This window comes from Haliotis rufescens, unplaced genomic scaffold (assembly GCF_023055435.1).
Source record: "Haliotis rufescens isolate VD_foot unplaced genomic scaffold, xgHalRufe1.0.p SCAF_2, whole genome shotgun sequence".
Taxonomy (NCBI): Eukaryota; Metazoa; Mollusca; class Gastropoda; order Lepetellida; family Haliotidae; genus Haliotis; species Haliotis rufescens.
This window is the reverse complement of record NW_025963890.1, coordinates 27,080,765-27,099,537: the sequence shown is the minus strand read 5'-3', so window position 1 is coordinate 27,099,537 and position 18,773 is coordinate 27,080,765. Positions and strand designations below refer to the sequence as shown.

At 37.3% G+C, this 18,773-nt stretch overlaps 1 protein-coding gene across 1 annotated transcript in view; it reads right to left on the bottom strand.

Annotated features, from left to right (window-relative positions):
* Positions 1-4,263: 4,263 nt before the first annotated feature.
* LOC124120811 (tyrosine-protein kinase SYK-like) overlaps positions 4,264-18,773 on the bottom strand; it is a 220,906-nt gene continuing 206,396 nt past the window's right edge. The window contains exons 15-16 of the mRNA XM_046483671.2: positions 14,104-14,216; positions 4,264-10,351 (exon numbers count right to left, since the gene is read on the bottom strand). Coding sequence (XP_046339627.1) covers positions 10,270-10,351; positions 14,104-14,216 — 195 coding nt within the window. The 3' untranslated portion in view covers positions 4,264-10,269. The remainder of the gene's footprint in view (positions 10,352-14,103; positions 14,217-18,773) is intronic.

Below are 18,773 nucleotides of genomic sequence, written 5' to 3'. Positions count from 1 at the left end.
ATATGATCAATGTTTTACTTGTTTACCTGTCCGGATTTTATTTATGAAATACAAATATGTCTAAACCAAAACTGAACAGCTGCATGGAAGGAAACATCAATGTTCTATGATATTAGATATTGTTAAAGTCCTCATGCTTCAAGCAGAGATCCGAAAAACTAATGAATCACTAGAAATGTTTGCCCACCACCACCACCACCACACCACACACACACCACACACCACACACCACCACACCACACACACACCACACACCACACACACCATATATATATATATGGTGTTTGAAAGACGAGTGGCAAATGATTTTCTGATCATTTTAACGATTTTTATTACTGAAAGAGCGGTATCAATGAGCTACACAGATCTGTCGATAAAAGCTAAAGTAGCATCATCATCTACGCACTGGTCTTCGCCTCTACAAACTATTACCTGTACCTGTAAATGTGGACAGTCTTCTTACCACCCAGAAGTGTATGTCCAATCACATGGCTTGTTTTCCGCCACGGAAATTTGACATTTTGCGACATCTGTCATTCATTATTTTACTCATTGGCTATCGAAACGAACCCACGCTAGTTCAACTATATGGCACCGGGTATGTAGGCGGCGCCCAGAATGTTTGTTTGAGAGTATCTGGCCAAACATACATCATATATCCTGATGTATAGATGGGTGGGTAGGTAGGTAGGTGTGGAACAAACATGTTTGCAAAACGAACACCTTGGACAAGAAACAAGAGTTTGCCACTAACGTGGCTATATCCCCCGCCCCTGTTGCAGAATTTATGACATTATTAAATCTAAACAAACTCTAAAAATTGTTAACCAAGGTGGAACTTTTCATGGAAATTGTAAAGAAAAGATGAGTTTGGAACCTAAGTCCATCTTGTTGCCATGGAAACGTATAAAATAAAAATTTCTACAATTTCTTAATAGCAAAAGGCACCAGTTCAGCATGTACCTGACAGACCTGCAAAGTTTAATGAAAAAATCTTGAACGGTTTATGAGTTATGCTCCGGAAACGAACCCTACCCTCACAGAACTTAAGTCCATCTTGTTGCCATGGAAACGTAAAAAATGAAAATTTCTAAAATTTCTCAATAGCAAAAGGCACCAGATCAGCATGTACCTGACAGACCTGCAAAGTTTCATGAAAAAATCTTGAACGGTTTATGAGTTATGCTCCGGAACGAAACGTGACGGACGGACGGACGTACGGACAGATGTACGGACGGACGGAGCCCGTTTCTATATCCCCCGCCAACTTCGTTGGGCGGGGGATAAAAAACCTTTGCAAATGTAATAAATCTTATGTAAAAGATTATATTCACTTTGTACCCATGCCAATCAATAAACGAGGCAAATGAAAATGACAGAGAACTTGTTTGTTCATAAATCGTCAAAGGTATATGCAGCATTATGATAATGCCATTACTATGACCACATATGGACCGTCGTGGTGGAAGTGTTTGGATTCTATGTGTTTACTTTGACATATGTATATGAGAAGGTTTCTCACTGGCTTAACCTACGAGGTGTGCGATGTTTGGCAGGAAATGACAGGGCTTTGAGAAAACTTTTTTTTCATTATTTAGCGTGGTGGGTCTCCGTACTTAACCTATACACACACTTTGATTTTTAAACCAACTCAGGGTGTTTTGTCTGGTAGTGGATAATTTGCGCGTATGTAACTGTTAATCAACTGTCAAGTTGTCAACAACAGAATTAAAAAAATGGGCCTTGTACTTTCAGAGGAGATGACATACAGACAACCGGATAACGAACAATGCGCCTTGACATAAAAATGTTATGTGTATTCTATAAAGTTGCTACACAGATAACATTGCTTCAAAAAATCTAGTGTCTGCATACTTCAAATCCATGTATTTATCTCAGCATGATTTACTACAGCGTTACACGTGCTTCGCCTAATTTGCTAGTTGATCCAGATTACTATACTTTCAACAATATCTTGTCATGATACACTGTATTGAGAACACGTCAAATGAAGTGAAGCCTGTATATTTTCAAAACACTCTAGATGGTCTCTGTTCATGGTTGGCCAAGGTGAACAAAATACACTTATACTGTACTGAGGTATCATCCAATGTATACATAATTTCTTTCGTTTAGAGACGGATTAGAATGTAATGACTTTCTCCTAGTTCCTTGTGACAGAACTACAACAAAGTGACGTAACCCCACAATACCAGGCGCTACTGAGTAGTATGTAAGTAAATACAAGCAACAAAGCCATTTCCATAACCACGAGAAATCTCTGCTGAAAGCATAGTCCACAGTACGATTCCGACTGTGTCATGGGCATGTATGGATGAATCAATCTAATAGTAATTATATACCAGGGCCCACTTGCACAAAGCCGTCTTAGCACTACGATGATCGTAACATAGACTTAAGCGCTAAGATCGCTTTGTGCAAGTGGGCCCAGGTGTTCACGAAGAGGTGAACATAACCTGCCCAAGAAGTGGCACCCGTCAAAAACATGCAAAGCAATTATTCCCCTGCAAAATATAAATAATTATAATCTTGATTCTCACTTGTGCTACACGTGGACTTACTATAAACATGGATGCTGAAGGTCAACATCTTAGAAATAAGGTAACATTTAGATAGATCTGAAGCTGAAATTGAAGTTGGCTGACGGTGAAAAAAGTATCTCCTGTGGAAGAATCAAGGAAGGAAGATTCGGTACTCTTTTAACGCTGAGACCTTGGACAATTTGTTTAAGTTTAAGTTGGCCTAACAATTCACAAAGTATGATTAGGTTGCAAAACTTGTCGATTCAGAAATTAGCGGAATCTAACAGAGACAAATAAGCTGTTAAGGGTGTGTGAGGCGAATGAACACCAATGAGAAATTATGTCACTTGTTATTTGTTTAACGTTAATAGCATGTGGATAAGCATGGCTGTTATTGGCAAATAACAAAATTATTACGTGTCATGTGTGATTGTTTCAAAATGATAAGGGCATATACGAAGATATTCTACTGTAGAAACCTGTGCCGATCTACTGCCGAGACTAACTGAGATCATGACTGTTCAGGTATATAATAATAGCAGAATATATAATGTGGCAGAATTAAACATCCCTATAAATGTTCAGAAAGTTGACTCTTTTATTTTTTTAAATCAGTGTTATTGTTTGCGCTTGGACAAAATAGAATGAAATTGTGGCCATATATGATGCATCTGGCACACAGTTTGACAATGGTGATAGTAAGACGCTCTACAATAGGGACTATATCAAACTACTGAACTGTTCCAAATGTATCTTAAAGTAAACTCAACATAGCAACTATACAGATTTCAATACTTTAGGGCATACTTAATCATAAATGCTTGACCAAAATTAGATTTGAAAAAGGGAAAGAGCTTATAACAGGCGGTTAACCAGAGGCCCATAGGGCCTGTTTCGCTTACCTGGATATTTACGCAATCATGACAAAATATGTATACATTTGCACTGTACATGTATATAATACCGCAAATATTTCGGAATTTTTATTCTGTCAGCATTTAAGATGGGTGGATGGCAAATCTAACAGCATGAACGTGTTTTTCTCGAGATACAAATGTAGCATAAAGATCCACAACTTCCCCGTTTACATTTTGAGTCATTTCTGTAGGCGTAAGACGTGGTTCAAATATGGCGCGTGTTAATATATTTCTGTCTGTGGCTGTTGCTTTCTTACCCCATCGCCCAGAAGTAAAATCGTAGTAGTATGTTCCTTGTGGATATATTTCATACAATCATGCGGATACGCCTTGCTAAATTATATAGGATGCTTATTTTTGTATGACTCGGGTGAAAAAAAAGATAAATCTATATGTAGTCCTTAGTATCTGTAGGTTAATAGTATACATATATATCTGTTTCTAGATCACGTTCACATAGTTTTTCTATTGTGTCCAAAAACGGAATTTCAAAATAATTGGAGTCCATGGTAAAATCCAGAGGTTTGTTCAAATAATTTAGGATGTCATAAGACAAGAGTTAATTTCCTGTCTTCAAAGGGCCACAGCATGATACAATCAAGGAAACGTCGCCAATTTGTTCTAAAAGTATTCAGCGACTTGAGGTCCTGTTCTCTCAGTTTGGTTTCCAGAGTTCGTTCTAAGTATCCCAAAACTAACATAGAGTAAGTATATGTACAATGAGGCGTGCTCGGTGTTTCAGTTTCGTAATTTGTGGAATAATGTGCATGAACTTCAAATTGATATCAATGATTTCAACATGATTTAGGGATTGAAGCTGTTTATTCCGACAAGATTCTCCAAGGAATTCGTCATAGAATGTGTTACGTTCTTACTGAATAACAATACGTTTAATTTTGATGTGGAACATTATAGACAAATTAAAGGGTAGAGCAATGGGTACTAAAATGGCTCCCTTTTACTCTATGTTAAAGAAGACTTTTCATGAGTCAAATTATGACATTTCTTGTTTATTCTGGTGTTGGTTTCAAGACTCCACCAGCTGTAGATTGGTGTGTACCCTGGGGGCAAGAGCAGTTTAGCTGTCATCAAAGGTCTAAAAGCATGGCCAGTAAACATGTTTGGTTGTTGTTTAACGCCGCACTCAGCAATATTCCAGCTATATGATGGCGGCCTGTAAATAATCGAGTCTGGAATACACAATCCAGTGATTGATGCCATGAGCATCAATCCACCACTATACATGTACATCGATAGTATGGGCATTTGTCAGTAAAATGTGGGTGGACAACTAACAACAGAAAAGAGAAGATTTTAGCTCATTGAGGCTATAGAAAGGATGACCCCAAAACTGTGACAATCTACAATCTACAGATATTGATATTGTTATTCTTGGCTGGTATGATGCCATATACCTAAAATGTAATATCATTCTTGTGATCTGAAAGAAAATATACCAACAGAATAATTTTTTTTATTAACATATTTATTTTAAACTGATCATTTAACACGTATGCTATAAATCCTGAAAGGTTACATTTGTTTTAGTGTTTATAATGAGTGTTCTTTCAGGAAATCACCATGCAAACAATAATGTTTTCTACTATATCTTCACTGTTCACATAAGACAAGTTCATGACTCCTAAAATAGGAAATTGTTGAATAATCATTTTTGTCAAATTGTGATTGTGGTAAACTTTCAGTATTGCCAATCCTTGTCTGAAGAACAGTGACAGTAGGTAGACAGAAAACATTGTCATGAACAAGCATAAAATATACTTTGAGCACAACTGCATTGTCAGTACAATGAGTTGGATACAATAATGCAAATAGTGCGATACAAATCAAGCAAAGTATTCATTTAGCTGTAAATAAAACTACACTTTTCATGAAGACTTATTTCCAACGGATACACGTTGAATATTTTTCTGACACTGAACGGGTCAATGTATTACCACAATATAGGGAGAAGAAGATCCTGGAATGCCAGTTTTGAAAGCCCATAGCCCTTAATCTTTGCTTACAACATATAGTCTCACCAACAACTTGTGAATGCAACATTCCTGAACAACAAGGATAAAATAATGGCACTCTGACATGTAACACCTGATTTGTTTACCACACCTGCACAATTACTTTCTCAACAGTTTAACCAACGTTTAACAACTCTTAACTGCATGTATAGAAACATTATGTGGAAATGTTTTTTCTGAAATAGTCTTATTACATGTATGTGAATCAACCAACATCTAGGTATCATTTGACAAAGAGAGCATGTACTTTTTCAACATCATAACATACTATACCCAATATAACTGAACAATATAATGACATTGGAGATATGTTAGAATTCAAAACATGATTAAACCTGAATATCTATAAAAGCTTACAAAAAAAAAAGAAAAGAAGAATTTCCAAGCCAATGCATTTGTGAGACAAACAACTTCATTTTGCAATACAGTGACATTTGTCTTTCCAACTGTACTTCTCATCTCCATTCATAACAAAATGACTCAGAGTCTTTAATTGTTTCTGGAGACTAATAAGTGTTTAAAAACATACCGACATCAACTGCAAATAATAACATCACATCATGGATATCTATGCTTACCAAAGAAACAATTTATGGCGTTAGTAATTATATCAGTAAACGTACCTCTAGAATAGGATGGCCCTATTTCTCCTGATTGCAGATGATCTCGAAGTTAAAAAAAAAAAAAAAAAATTAGTGGTACTTATAGTTCCTTGAGTTATCTCCTCTAACACAGGAAAATACTACCTCTGTGAAAATGCAAACCTCCTTATTGCATTATTTCTCCACCCCAATAAATGACAGAATTAACTTACTAATATAATTGCTAACAATATATGAAATTGTTTCTTATTATTATGTAAACATTCCCTCTAGTAGGCTGTTGGGCTCTGACACTTATACACAAACAACATACTACTTATGTTCTTGCGTATTTATGCTTAACTTGAATAACCTGACCTACACAGAGTCCTAATTAAATGAAGAAATTAGAGAATGGATGTTTCAGAGTGATCAAATCATCCTGATGACCAGACACTTAGATTTTGAATTTTTGTGTCAATTTTATCAATCCTTAGTTTTGTCACCTAAGCCTGAGTAATGATGGCTTTCTCTACCCAATCATCAATCTTGTCAATATCATCAGAAGTTTCAGATCTGAACAGGAAAAAAATAGCAATGAAGATAAAGGATTATGATTTTGATAACCATCAGATCGTTTACATTTGTCAGCCTTAGACTTGTTCCAATAAAGATCTATGTCTTTAGATTTTGCCTCTGTGGAGTCTACACAAAAATAACAATGATCAGGAAATGATCAGTTCTTGGTGGGCCAATGTCTACACAACAAGTTTGTTTGTTTGTTGTTTAACGCCAGCAATATTTTAGCTATATGATGTCCGTCTGTAAATAAATAAGTCTGGACCAGACAATCCAGTGATTGACATCATGAACATCACCCCACGCAATTAGGATACGATGACATGCATCAACCAAGTCAGCGAGCCTGACCAACCGATCCCGTAAGTCGCCTCTTACGACAAGCATAGTCGCCTTTTACAGCGAGCATGGGTTGCTGAAGACCTATTCTACCCCGGATCTTCACGGGTCTACACAACAAGTGAAGACCAATCTTTTACCTAAACAACAAGTGAAGACCTATCTTTTACATACACAACAGGTGAAGACCTATCTTTTACATACACAACAAGTGAAGACCTATCTTTTACATACACAAGTGAAGACCTATCTTTTACATACACAACAAGTGAAGACCTATCTTTTACATACACAAGTGAAGACCTATCTTTTACATACACAAGTGAAGACCTATCTTTCACATACACAACAAGTGAAGACCTATAGTGTATCTTTTACATACACAACAAGTGAAGACCTATCTCTTACATAAATGTTGTGTACTCGGTGCATTTGGGTTGACTTTGGCTAGCCATTCTGACCAATCAACGTGGAATAAAGTTATTTGATTCTATTAATTACATTGACAAAAACTCATGATTTGATGTAACAGAAGGTAATAAATGGGTAGACTAGCTAAATCACAAAATACGTAGGAATATTGAACCCAAAAATATTATAAAAAATTTACACAGCTTGCTTGGAGCAAATAAGCAGAAATAATGAAAGTTGGAGGTTTGCACATGCACAGACGTTGTATTCGCCTGCGCTAGGACAGATAACTCAATTATGGAACTACATGTTAAAAGAAAATTAGGGAATAATTACTGAATTATTTATACATTTGGTCACAATAAGTACATATCTAGGAAACAACAAAGTCATTAAGATAAAAATGTTAATAGAATCAGGCTTAAATTGCTCTCTTAGCCATTCAACAGATAAAGCAAAAAAAGTTTCAGTTCTCAGAATATTTTTGAACACAAGCAGAATATAAATTTTTAAGAACAATGGAATCTTTTTGTAGCTAAATTAAACATTAATGTTTCCATACCTACATTATCATCTTTTCAATCTTTTATAATACTCAGGTCAGACAAAAAGAATTTCTTGTATAACAGATCTGCTGTACTGTTTTCACCCTGATGTAAAAATATAACAATATTAAATATGATGATTGTATTATTTAATTATTTGCCTTGATTGTGTATAATGCGCTTTTATATTCCCCCAGCTGGGGAATTAACTACATAAATAACAGTTTCTTGTTGATAGTCTGCTTTTCAATCATCCAAGAACCCCTTGACAATAAAAATCTTCTTACAATTTCCGCCCAACAGATATTTTAGTTTGACCACCCACATTTTCTTTACAATCCTACTATCGAGGTATGGTGACCATAATCCCTAGAGACTCTGTCTATGTTGCTTCATATTAGTAGGTCATTTCATTAGACTGCTTCTCAGTGATGTATTTTTTACCCTACTTTTTATTTTTGACTACAAAAGTGACTGTCGGAGAGTTAAATAAGTGACTAAATCTGTCTCGTCTAGCAGCCGATGTGTTCAGCCTCACTCCATAAAGATAAATACCAAGGCTAATCTCGTAAAGTGCAAATACAGCTGGCATTGACCAGAAGTCGAGTTTTCATTAGAATAAAATAAAACTTGTCTTTTTTTATGACCCTGCAAAGTTCACTTTCACAGCCTTAAAAAGTTTGAAGAGAGCATTATGAAGCAGAGTTTAAGGTTGAAATCATGCACTGCATACGCACATACTTTAAAAAGTTAAATAATTATTTAATTGTGTTGATCGGACTAATTCCAACAAAAGGACTTTTGCAGTCAAATGTTACCCCAGGTATGACAACTTGTTCAGTTGTTAGTAGAATAGTACTGGCATGTCTGGGAAGGAACTGGACAGCGTGACACGAGACCAGAGATTGTTCAAACAGCTGGATTCTCTCATTCAGAAGGCACACTTGAGGATATAAAGTGGGATATTCGTCAATAAGGACTTTCATGGATCATAACCCTTTTACAAACTAATTCCATTTTCACATCATTTATCTACATTGTACCATCATATATTTTGGGAACTTGTCAGTATATTTGTGCATACTGTGATCAATATTTATTCTAATTTTACTCAAAAGAAGCAAGATTTAAGACAGATTTATGGTAATATGAAAGATTTGGGTCGTCTTTAACTTTTTTTGAGAAGTATAGTATGATTACTATTGTTTAATTATACCATCATCGTGATTATGTTGTGTTTCCTCATCCCTTCTTCATGTAAGTATTCTCAGGTTATCTTTTGAGTCATTCTCTAGGTTAAGTCGGAAAACAAAGCAAAAATAATGAATGGAAATAAAATGTTCACACTCAGATACTAAAATTAATTTCACTTTCAACAAAAGAAACAATCCTAAATGAGTGTGTTAAAGATTTGGCCTTGATATGCTTCAGGCAGTCTGGACACTGGTAACTGTCTGTTGCTTTTGATATGTCCTGGAGGTGAGTATATGACAAATTCCAGTTAAGCTGTCATTGCCATTCATCTAATATTAACTCCCCCTTCAAATACATCAATGGTAAAATGTCTACATTTTGTGCACTTACTAAATATTGATTCAAAATAACAAACAAATTTAGGCCTCTTCTGATTTGGGGCTGTGGGGAATTCTTCGTTTGGCCTACGATTCCATGAAATGTTTGAAGAACATTGGTGACATACATCAAGTATACCTTGGCTGTTACCTTTCCTCATGTCTATCTATCAAGTCTTGATAGACAGTTAAGAAGTGGTACTAAATACATCAAGTGCAGTAAGAATGTTACTTAAAGAATACATAATTTAAGATAATTTATACAAGAATCAAATATACACTACAGGCTCAACTACAGCCCATCTTGGCTTGATTACACTTATTATCAAATTGGAAAGTACATAGTCACATCAGAAGAATTAGACAAATAATAGAATTATCATGACTATTTAATATGCATGAATACTATATACAATAGAAGAAACTAGAACCACTTTCAATATAGTCAAGCAGGTGACAGAATGCTAAGTTGTATGCAGAAGGATGTGTCAAGCACTTTACAACAGCCACATGCTGAGCTGAGTAGATCATTCAGAGAAATTAGAACAAAGTGGTTCATAGTCTCAGTTAGGGGCATGCTAGTTTACACAACAGATTGAATATTATCTCGTGATGACAGACAGTGCACATGCTTGAAGTTCTTTCTTTCTTGGGTGACAATGAGACAATGTTAAAACTGAAATAACATGGTGTTGAGAACACAAGTGGAATGTGTAACATATTGGCTGCTGTGTCAATGCTCAATTGCTCCTACATCCGTTGTGCCAAAAGGCTTTCATACAAGCCCTTCATCTTCAGACTCAGCTGACTGAATGATGGACGATGAGTTTTCCTGAAAAGGATTAAAGGGATAGATAAATATAAACCTTAAACTTTGTACATGTGCCATGACACTGTAGCTCACCTGGACATGTTTCCAGTAAAAATATGTCAAAAATTGCAGTCAGCATTGTTCTTCAAGTATGTTCTGTAGAAATACTAAGGACAAAATTAGTAACAAATATGAAAATATTAATTAAATATCCACAATGTTTCTAAATCTGCAAGAATGAACATATTATTGTAGAACATTGTTGCAATACACAGCAGTTAAATTTACTTCATACAAGTTTCAATTGTGAGCTATATATACACTTTAAAGAAAAAGAGTTTTCATAATGTCATACAATTTTTCCATTTGCTTCACAAAAAAAACCCAGTAAAATCCTAATAATTTGAACCATGTCATCATAAGCAGAAAATACATGACAACGTTCAGCTTCCTCAGTCTGGAAATTACAGTTGGAAGATGTTAACAGAGCTAAAACTGCACTTTGAGAGAGTGTAATAGCATTACAGTAAATTCTAAGTAGTGAACAATGGCCATTTTTCATGTTGCAATTTTGAACTCTTGAACAAATTCAGGTGTTATCATTGATAGGAACAAGCATGTGAGGTTTCAATGTCATTGGTCAAGTGGTTTCTGAGGTGATTATGTTTACTACCATTGCCACCAATGAACACCGGCCAAGCAGGCCATGACATAAGGTCACTTGACTGTCAGTTTGATGAGCTAAAAATGAAAAAATCAATTCTACACACACAAAAATTAAATTATCAATATATGTCAGGACTTGACACATAGCAATACAGGAATCGTTAAGAAAATATAATTTGATGATCCCACCATCGTCAGTCGCCCAAATGCATCTTGCGGATGCGGCTCACAAACATGCCAATTCCCCAAAATGCTTCCAAATGCAAATGATGTGACCACTGCATTTGCCTGATCTGAACATAAAACTTGAACACCAAGGCCTAGGAGAGAGCACAGTTATCATTTACCTCTCCTCTGCAGCCACATGTCACTCCCAGAAAGCAGAATGTCAATGCTGTGTCCAAGCATGATAATGCCAGACCACACACAGCACGACTAACAACAGCATACCCACATCACAAACAACATTCAGGTCATGCCATGGCACTCTAAATTATCAGACTTGAACCCCAATGAACATTGTGGAAGGAGTCAGATAGACACTGGCACTACAAGCCAATTTGGCCACCATTCCACAAGGTCTGATTCATACCCTCCCCATTGTTTCCATCGGCAGGAGATGTCAGGCAGAGGTTAAATTTTCGAAACGATCTTAGCTAAGATTAATCTTAACAACTTACATTCAAATATAAGATATCTTAATATACAATACCATAATTTTTGAAACTATCTTAAACCTGTTGTATATTGTACAAAGTTACAACACAAATCGTAACTCATCGCAACAGAGAATTCATTTGTGTTGGATAAAAAGTGGGTATTTTATGATGACAGCAAGGTGATTTCCCAGCTGCAGACAACAGCATGGAGAAGAAACATGCATCTTCCTGAGGCAAGATTGTTAACTGACTATAAAAGTCCAGTTTCCAACCTTGCCGAACTTGGCTGGAATTACTGGGATCGATCGCAGCGCCACCAGTGGCTATTACCAGTTATGTCCCTTGTAAGCCTCTCCTGTTGAACCATTAGATTCCATCTCTCGTATCACTTGCATTTGCTTCAAACCCAATAGCGGCGTCCAGTCAGGACGATCTGATCGATAATAGAGATCTATATTGTGATAAAACGGGTCTTACATCTCAAAATGCATCAAATCACGTGAGCACCTTGATTAAAAACATGAAAAGATTTGGAAAATATCTGCTGACAACGAGTTGGCCGTGCAAGTACTTTGCAAATCCTGCAATCGATCGAAATCTGCACGACGGATTTCGATTTCGGTGCGTGATTTTGATTGGACTATGCATAGACTCGTTAGTCCATCCAAAATGTAACTCCATAATACCTGCGTAGTTCGGCAAGGGTGGAAACTGGACTTGTAAAGTCAGTTAACTCTCTTGCCTCGGGAAGATGGCCACAGACAACAGCATGGAGAAGAAACATGGAATTCATAATTGGCTAATTTTTGTCATCAGGTCACACTGTGTAATACGCATCCATGAGTAACTTTCTGCACAATCCTACATACATGTTTATTCTACATGTCAATGTATTGTTCTAATTACAACAGATGCCAAGACTACCTTAACACAATACAGAACGACTGTGAACTGAGCTTTAATCATACAACAGACCCACTTAAATCCTAATGAACATTTAATTAAATTATTCAAAGCAAGGTAATTCATTTTCACACAAAAATTAGCATTTCAACTTGTATTTTTTTAAGTAGGATATATTAAACAGGGTACAGAGTTAACTTCACCCTTAAGTACATTATCAACACCTTCTTCCTGTTAACATTAAAAGTTTAGTTGCCTCAAAAACACCATTTAATGTGTCATTTTACGCTGACCAATTTTATACTTTGTAAACAGCGACCAGCTGGTGTAAACCTTGGATTAGACAAGGTCAAGGTCATAGAATAGATCAGAGAAGCATATGAAACATGAGCAGATTATGTGCATTTAGACGTGTCATCAACAGCAAAGCATCTCTGAATGTATTGCTACAAAATAATAATGATGACTACAGTATCTTATCCAGTTATAGTCACCTCATTCACACAGAAAGGAGAATAATATTATCCTTGATTGGTATCCACTGTAAAACCCTTGCACCATAATGCATATTAGCTACTTGTATGACAACTTTCTGAAGGCCTGCATGCTATCGTCACATTTCGGAAATCTTTTTGAAGGATACATATCATATATGCAGTTGAGAATAGTTTCAACTACATTCTCGTCATACTTAAAAATACTTATAAATATGAACAACAGAATTCTAATTATTCTAATCTCAATATATTACTGAAAAAGATCTTTCCTTAAGTTTTGCTGTCAACATTTGAAATAATTGCTCTATTTAATTGAATAATTGTATGCCTTTAATCACGTTCTTAAAACATATTGTTCTACTGGCAGTAAATTTTATTCACTTGGAATCAAATAGTTATCTTTTAATACTTTATATAATCTAAAACAAAATATAAACAAAACAAACTTTAATTATTTTTGCAAGAAAAACAAAATTAAACATACACTTAAAATATTTTATCATGTGTATTTCCTTGTTAAATTATTAAATATATATATATATATTAAAAATTCAATTCTGAAAACTGTTCAATTAGACAGTCAGGCTCGCTGACTTGGTTGATACATGTCATCGTATCCCAAATGCATAGATCGGTGCTCATCATGTCAATCACTGGTTGGTCTGGTCCAGACTTATTTATTATTTATGAACCGCCGTCATCTAGCTGGAATATTTGTAAGTGTGGTGTTAAACAACAAACAAACAACAATATCATTATGGCACCCTCCCTTTAAGATTAGATTGATGTGTTTATATTGGAAAAAGCAGACAGAGTGGCTACTGCCCCTTGAAAATTTTATTTCAAGAAAGTTTCTTCCATTGCAATTATTTCTGCAAAACTCGAACGAGAATGGTCAGTTGATGACACTAATCAAACTTCATAGACTAGGTGTACCTATCGATATAAGGTCACAATAAAATAAGGTCACAATTAAATAAATGACCAGTCCCTAACATCCCTTTATCCTCAAACATCAGAGTTACTGCAATTTAAGAAAATCTCTTACTCAAACTTCCAGCATTCCATCATGATCTCATATGCTTCATCACAACATGTCTCGGGCTTCTCCAGGCGGCGGCCATCTTGTAGGAACTCAAGAATCGCTTGACCTTTCATTTTCTGCAACAAGTTAAGTGATTGAGAAAACTTTTAAGTTCAAATCTCCATAACTACAGACAGCTATATCACAGTGTTTCCCCATTGTGACTTAGGTCTTGAAAAGCAGTGGTCGTCAGGGTGAGTATGGATCCACATAAGCAAGGTAAATACTAAGGGTTACCCATTCCATCTATATTAACACTTAGCAGTCATTTCAGTCACCTAATCTTCAACTTATTTCTATCCTAGGATTAAGTAGAGTTTCAAGATGACATAAAAAGTTAGTCTCTCAAGTTTTATGTCACAATACTGCCTTGAGGGAAGTCCAGTGCTTCAAATTTAATCCCTGAATCTTTTATTGTATTTTTGGAAATAGTAAGAAATGATTTTCGACTTCCTGCATGCATCTGGCTACACTTCCTCCAAATAAGACCATGATTCCCTTAATCTGGGTTCCAGCTGAAAATGACCCTGCAGCCACGAATTTCCCATTATTGTAAGAAAACCATGAAGTTCCTCATTTTTATTCTACCCATCCTCCTGTTATTAGTGACGTTATAGCATTTTGGTGGAAGGATTACAACTGGAAGTGAATAAAGTATTCATGTATCTAGGTTGAGTCAAGAGACCATTTCTTGATGGAGATACTATTAGTACAAAGATGAGCAACTTCAGAAGGACGGCACACAGGTAAGCCACCTTGGACCTGTCAGTACCAGCTCCAGTGATTGATTGAGTTTTCCTAAGAAGTCAGGTAAGAATGGGATTGAGCCTGGTGACAAATAGACCCAGATGTGGGGGGCACCAAACCATGAGGATTTCCCCTCATCCCCTTATGAAGAGGACATCTGCCAGGACATTATCTGTACGTGATGTGCTACAAAATGATTCCATAATTGTTCAGGACTGTGATAGATCACTCGAGGGGAGCATTTTCTTCTTGTTGGCACAAGCTACTACCGATGTATCAAGATGGGGGACCCATCGACTGCTTCCATGTCCAACAATGTTCTGAGGTGACATTGAATCTCTTGTTCAATGAAAATGATTGTGAGGGTTTTGATGAATCAAGAGGTGACTTTTGAAGGAGAAACCCCTCCGAGGGCCACTGAACTACTGAGAAGCCAAGTATTTTCTCAAAACAGCCAGGAAGTGTGACAATATTGCCACAGTATTGCAACACATCCAACAGTCAGATTATATTGATAGAACAACCCATGGGAAAGAGAAAATGACAAATATCCAACAATACTTATCATTGTTAACAATTTTAAGAAAACTACCCCTATGACATCATTGCCATAAATACTGCATATTGGTTGCCATTACATTTTAACCAAATCTGCAGAAGTCCTCTTCTCTGTCAACTATCCACAATTAGTTGTGCCAGTAATAGAATCTTGGTTATCGGATATCCTTGCGCATCTGCAAAGCAGGAAACACCTCACCTCACTTCTTTCCGATGTCAGAGTTATATTTTGCAAAAGACAAAAAGTCTTTTCCTATGCCTCCTGTGAGAATTTGTAGCCGATAATGATTACTTCAAGGTACGACTGGGGCAAAGGAGATGATCCGAAAGTCAACAGTTCTTAAGCTGGAATAAGGAATTGTCTTGAACCAGAGTACCACAGTAGTAGACTGTTTTTTTGCCACAAAATTCGGGAAAGATTTGATAGTGATAGAACTCCAGTCATCAGTGTGAGTGAGTCCTGAGTAATCCAAGGCTTGAATTCCGGCCGCTGTGGCCATGGCCAGGTGAAAAACAGCTTTCCGTGACTTTTGGAGCAGAGAAGCTTTGCAAGAGTCTCATATGGTTCTGCCAGAAAAGCCAGCAGGAACAGTGAGAGATTCCATTTTTTAAAAAGTCTACGTATTTGGACATTGTCCAAGTAAAATGATTGCGTAAGCCTGTTGAATCTAGGACACGGTCTAGAAGAGACCAAGAAGGAAAGGCCTAGGCTATCATCCTGTTCCAATCCATGGATAAAGTATCCAAGTGCAGTACCTGCAGATCCAGTACTGGATTTATATACACTGGTAGTTTGTGACTGAGGCATGCAGCAAAGAAATCCTGAAGAGTTTTTATGCTCAAGGAAAACACCTCCAGATGAAGTGCCTATTCTGTCGTAAACACGGGCAGGATGTTGAGTTTCCCGGGAATGTGTCTCACTGTTATCCAGCAGTTCAAGTTGGGTAAGGCCAAATGGCTGTATATCTTCCGTCATTAAAATATGTGACCTGGTACCACCTTGTCATGGGACGTTCACAACAACTGTGGTATTGTCTGTGGCCACCAAGATCCAGGACAGATGTAAGTGGTAATTGATGAGGAGTTACTTCTCTGAATCGGTCCACAACCAATAACAGTCAGGTTGTCCATGTGAACACCCCACCCTGAGCTTGATGCATCTGTGAACAAGTGATAATCGAGCATTAGGAACACAAGTCGAATTCCCTGTATGACATTGTCTCTCTGCATTAACTAGCTGAGGTCCAGGATCATGAATCGTGGGATCTATGGAAGGAAGTCCAAGAGAAGAGATCTGTTCTTGTTGAGCCATACTACAATTGGACGTAACTGTAAATAGCCTTTGTACGTCATGTCATTGACCTTCCTGAGGTATCAGTCTTTAGGAGAACAGATGCTTGCTTCGACCGTTTGAAACCTCATTCCTGCATATACGATGTCCTGAACTGGATCCGTTTTCTGACTTGGGTCAGATGTATGAAGAAACCTAGATGAGCCTTGAGTCAGATAAGGAAGATGGTGCTTTGCTGAAGTTGACTCTTTTCCTGATCGGCCAGGAGTAAGTCATCCAGTTAACCTGGAATTCGTAACAGCGTCCATTGATTGCGAAACATGGATACTCTTCTGTGAACCCGATGAATCGGCACATGGAGATGGGCATCTTGAAGATAAACACTTAGCATCCAATCTCTACCATGAGAAACTTCCTTATGGATTCCATTTGGAACTTGGGTGAGGAACAAGAATCGATTTGTTGAGGATATTTAGATCTATAATCATCGTCAATACCATTGAATCCTCTTTGGAGCAAGAAATACTGGCAGGTAAAACTGTGCTGCAGTCCAGTGGTGTTAGTGTCTGTCTGAAATGCATCCTTTCCACTGAGGTCTGAATGGATGAGGAGGCTTCCTATAACTTCATCCCTTTCAGCTGATGTTCGATGCCTTCGTGACAACAGAGGTATAATGTGGCGTATTCCTGCCACAAACCAATTAATATAGGCACCAACATCCATTGCATGCCTAGAATTAGAATCTGACAACCCTGACTCCCAGACAGTAATCCTGGTGATGACTGTCAAGTAACATATCATCAAGTGCTGTGCTGTTCAGTATCCAGTGGTGACCAACTCTCAGATATACATTTCTTCCCTGTCCTGCATCCCTTGTGGTAACTGCCTTCGTAGACCAAGGGGATCCCACACAGTCTTTGCCTGACATCAGCACAAGCGTGGAAACTCACTATTTCATGTAGACCCCTGTCCTAGGTACTGTGGTGTGTCATCGAAAAATTGCTTTCAATTTCAAGAGTAAGGAGAGAATCTCTGGGGTTACTGATGGGGACAGGTCCCACAAGAGGTCTGTGAAGAGGAGGTAGAAGATGATTCCTTGTGACCTCTGGCCACTTGGCTAGGGGATTCTACTGAGTCTATGCTCATTTAAAAGACTGGACTTCAGCCAGCATGGTTTTGAGCCTGCTGTCGAACAGAGTCGCCATATTCTCCTTTTGTTTCGAAAATGGTTGTTCAAACATGTTCATTGAGAACGGTGGAGAAGGGTCATCTGGGAGCAACTTTGCATAGACAGGTCAGTACAGGAGAGGCATCAATAGGTAGAGACGATAGTGGAAAGGGAAGATAGAGTGTCCACTGTTTTCTTCACTGCTTCCCTACGTCATGCCTTATTCCAGACCTCTGCCATCTTGGTGAAGTTTGACAGTGATAAAGATGAGTGCGGCTCACACCGTTTAGTTTCCATACATGCAAATTACCGGAATCACCAACAGTCCATGAACTGATGAGGAAGACGGGGACGCCATCCTGGCCCCATAACAAGTCTACCTCTCTACATACTGAAATATTCTAGAAGATAACACAGAACTACAACACGAAGAATTAATTAAGCAATGTAAACTGAAAAAAAAAATTACTTATAGTCTGATAACAATACCAATATGCACTAGGATTTTAGATTTTCTATCCAGTGAGATGTTTCCACCTTGCACGTGTGCAAGGATACTGGGTTTGCGAGATGCAATTACTGGCACAACTAATTGTGGATAGATAACAGAGAAGAAGACTTCTGTTGAACCTCAGAAGATTTAGTTACAGTGTGATGGCAATGCTGTAAAAGAGGTTTTGTATTGGCAGGAATTATGCTACTCCAAGAAGGAGTGGGGCAGAGGGGGTAGTGTTACAGTTATATTCATCTCTTGAACTACTGTTATCATGTGGTGTGACATAAAATGTGACTCATTCAAACCAGAGATTAATAAACCAAAGTATTATCTTGTCTTCTGTTACACTTGATTGGGCATCTTATGTACAAATT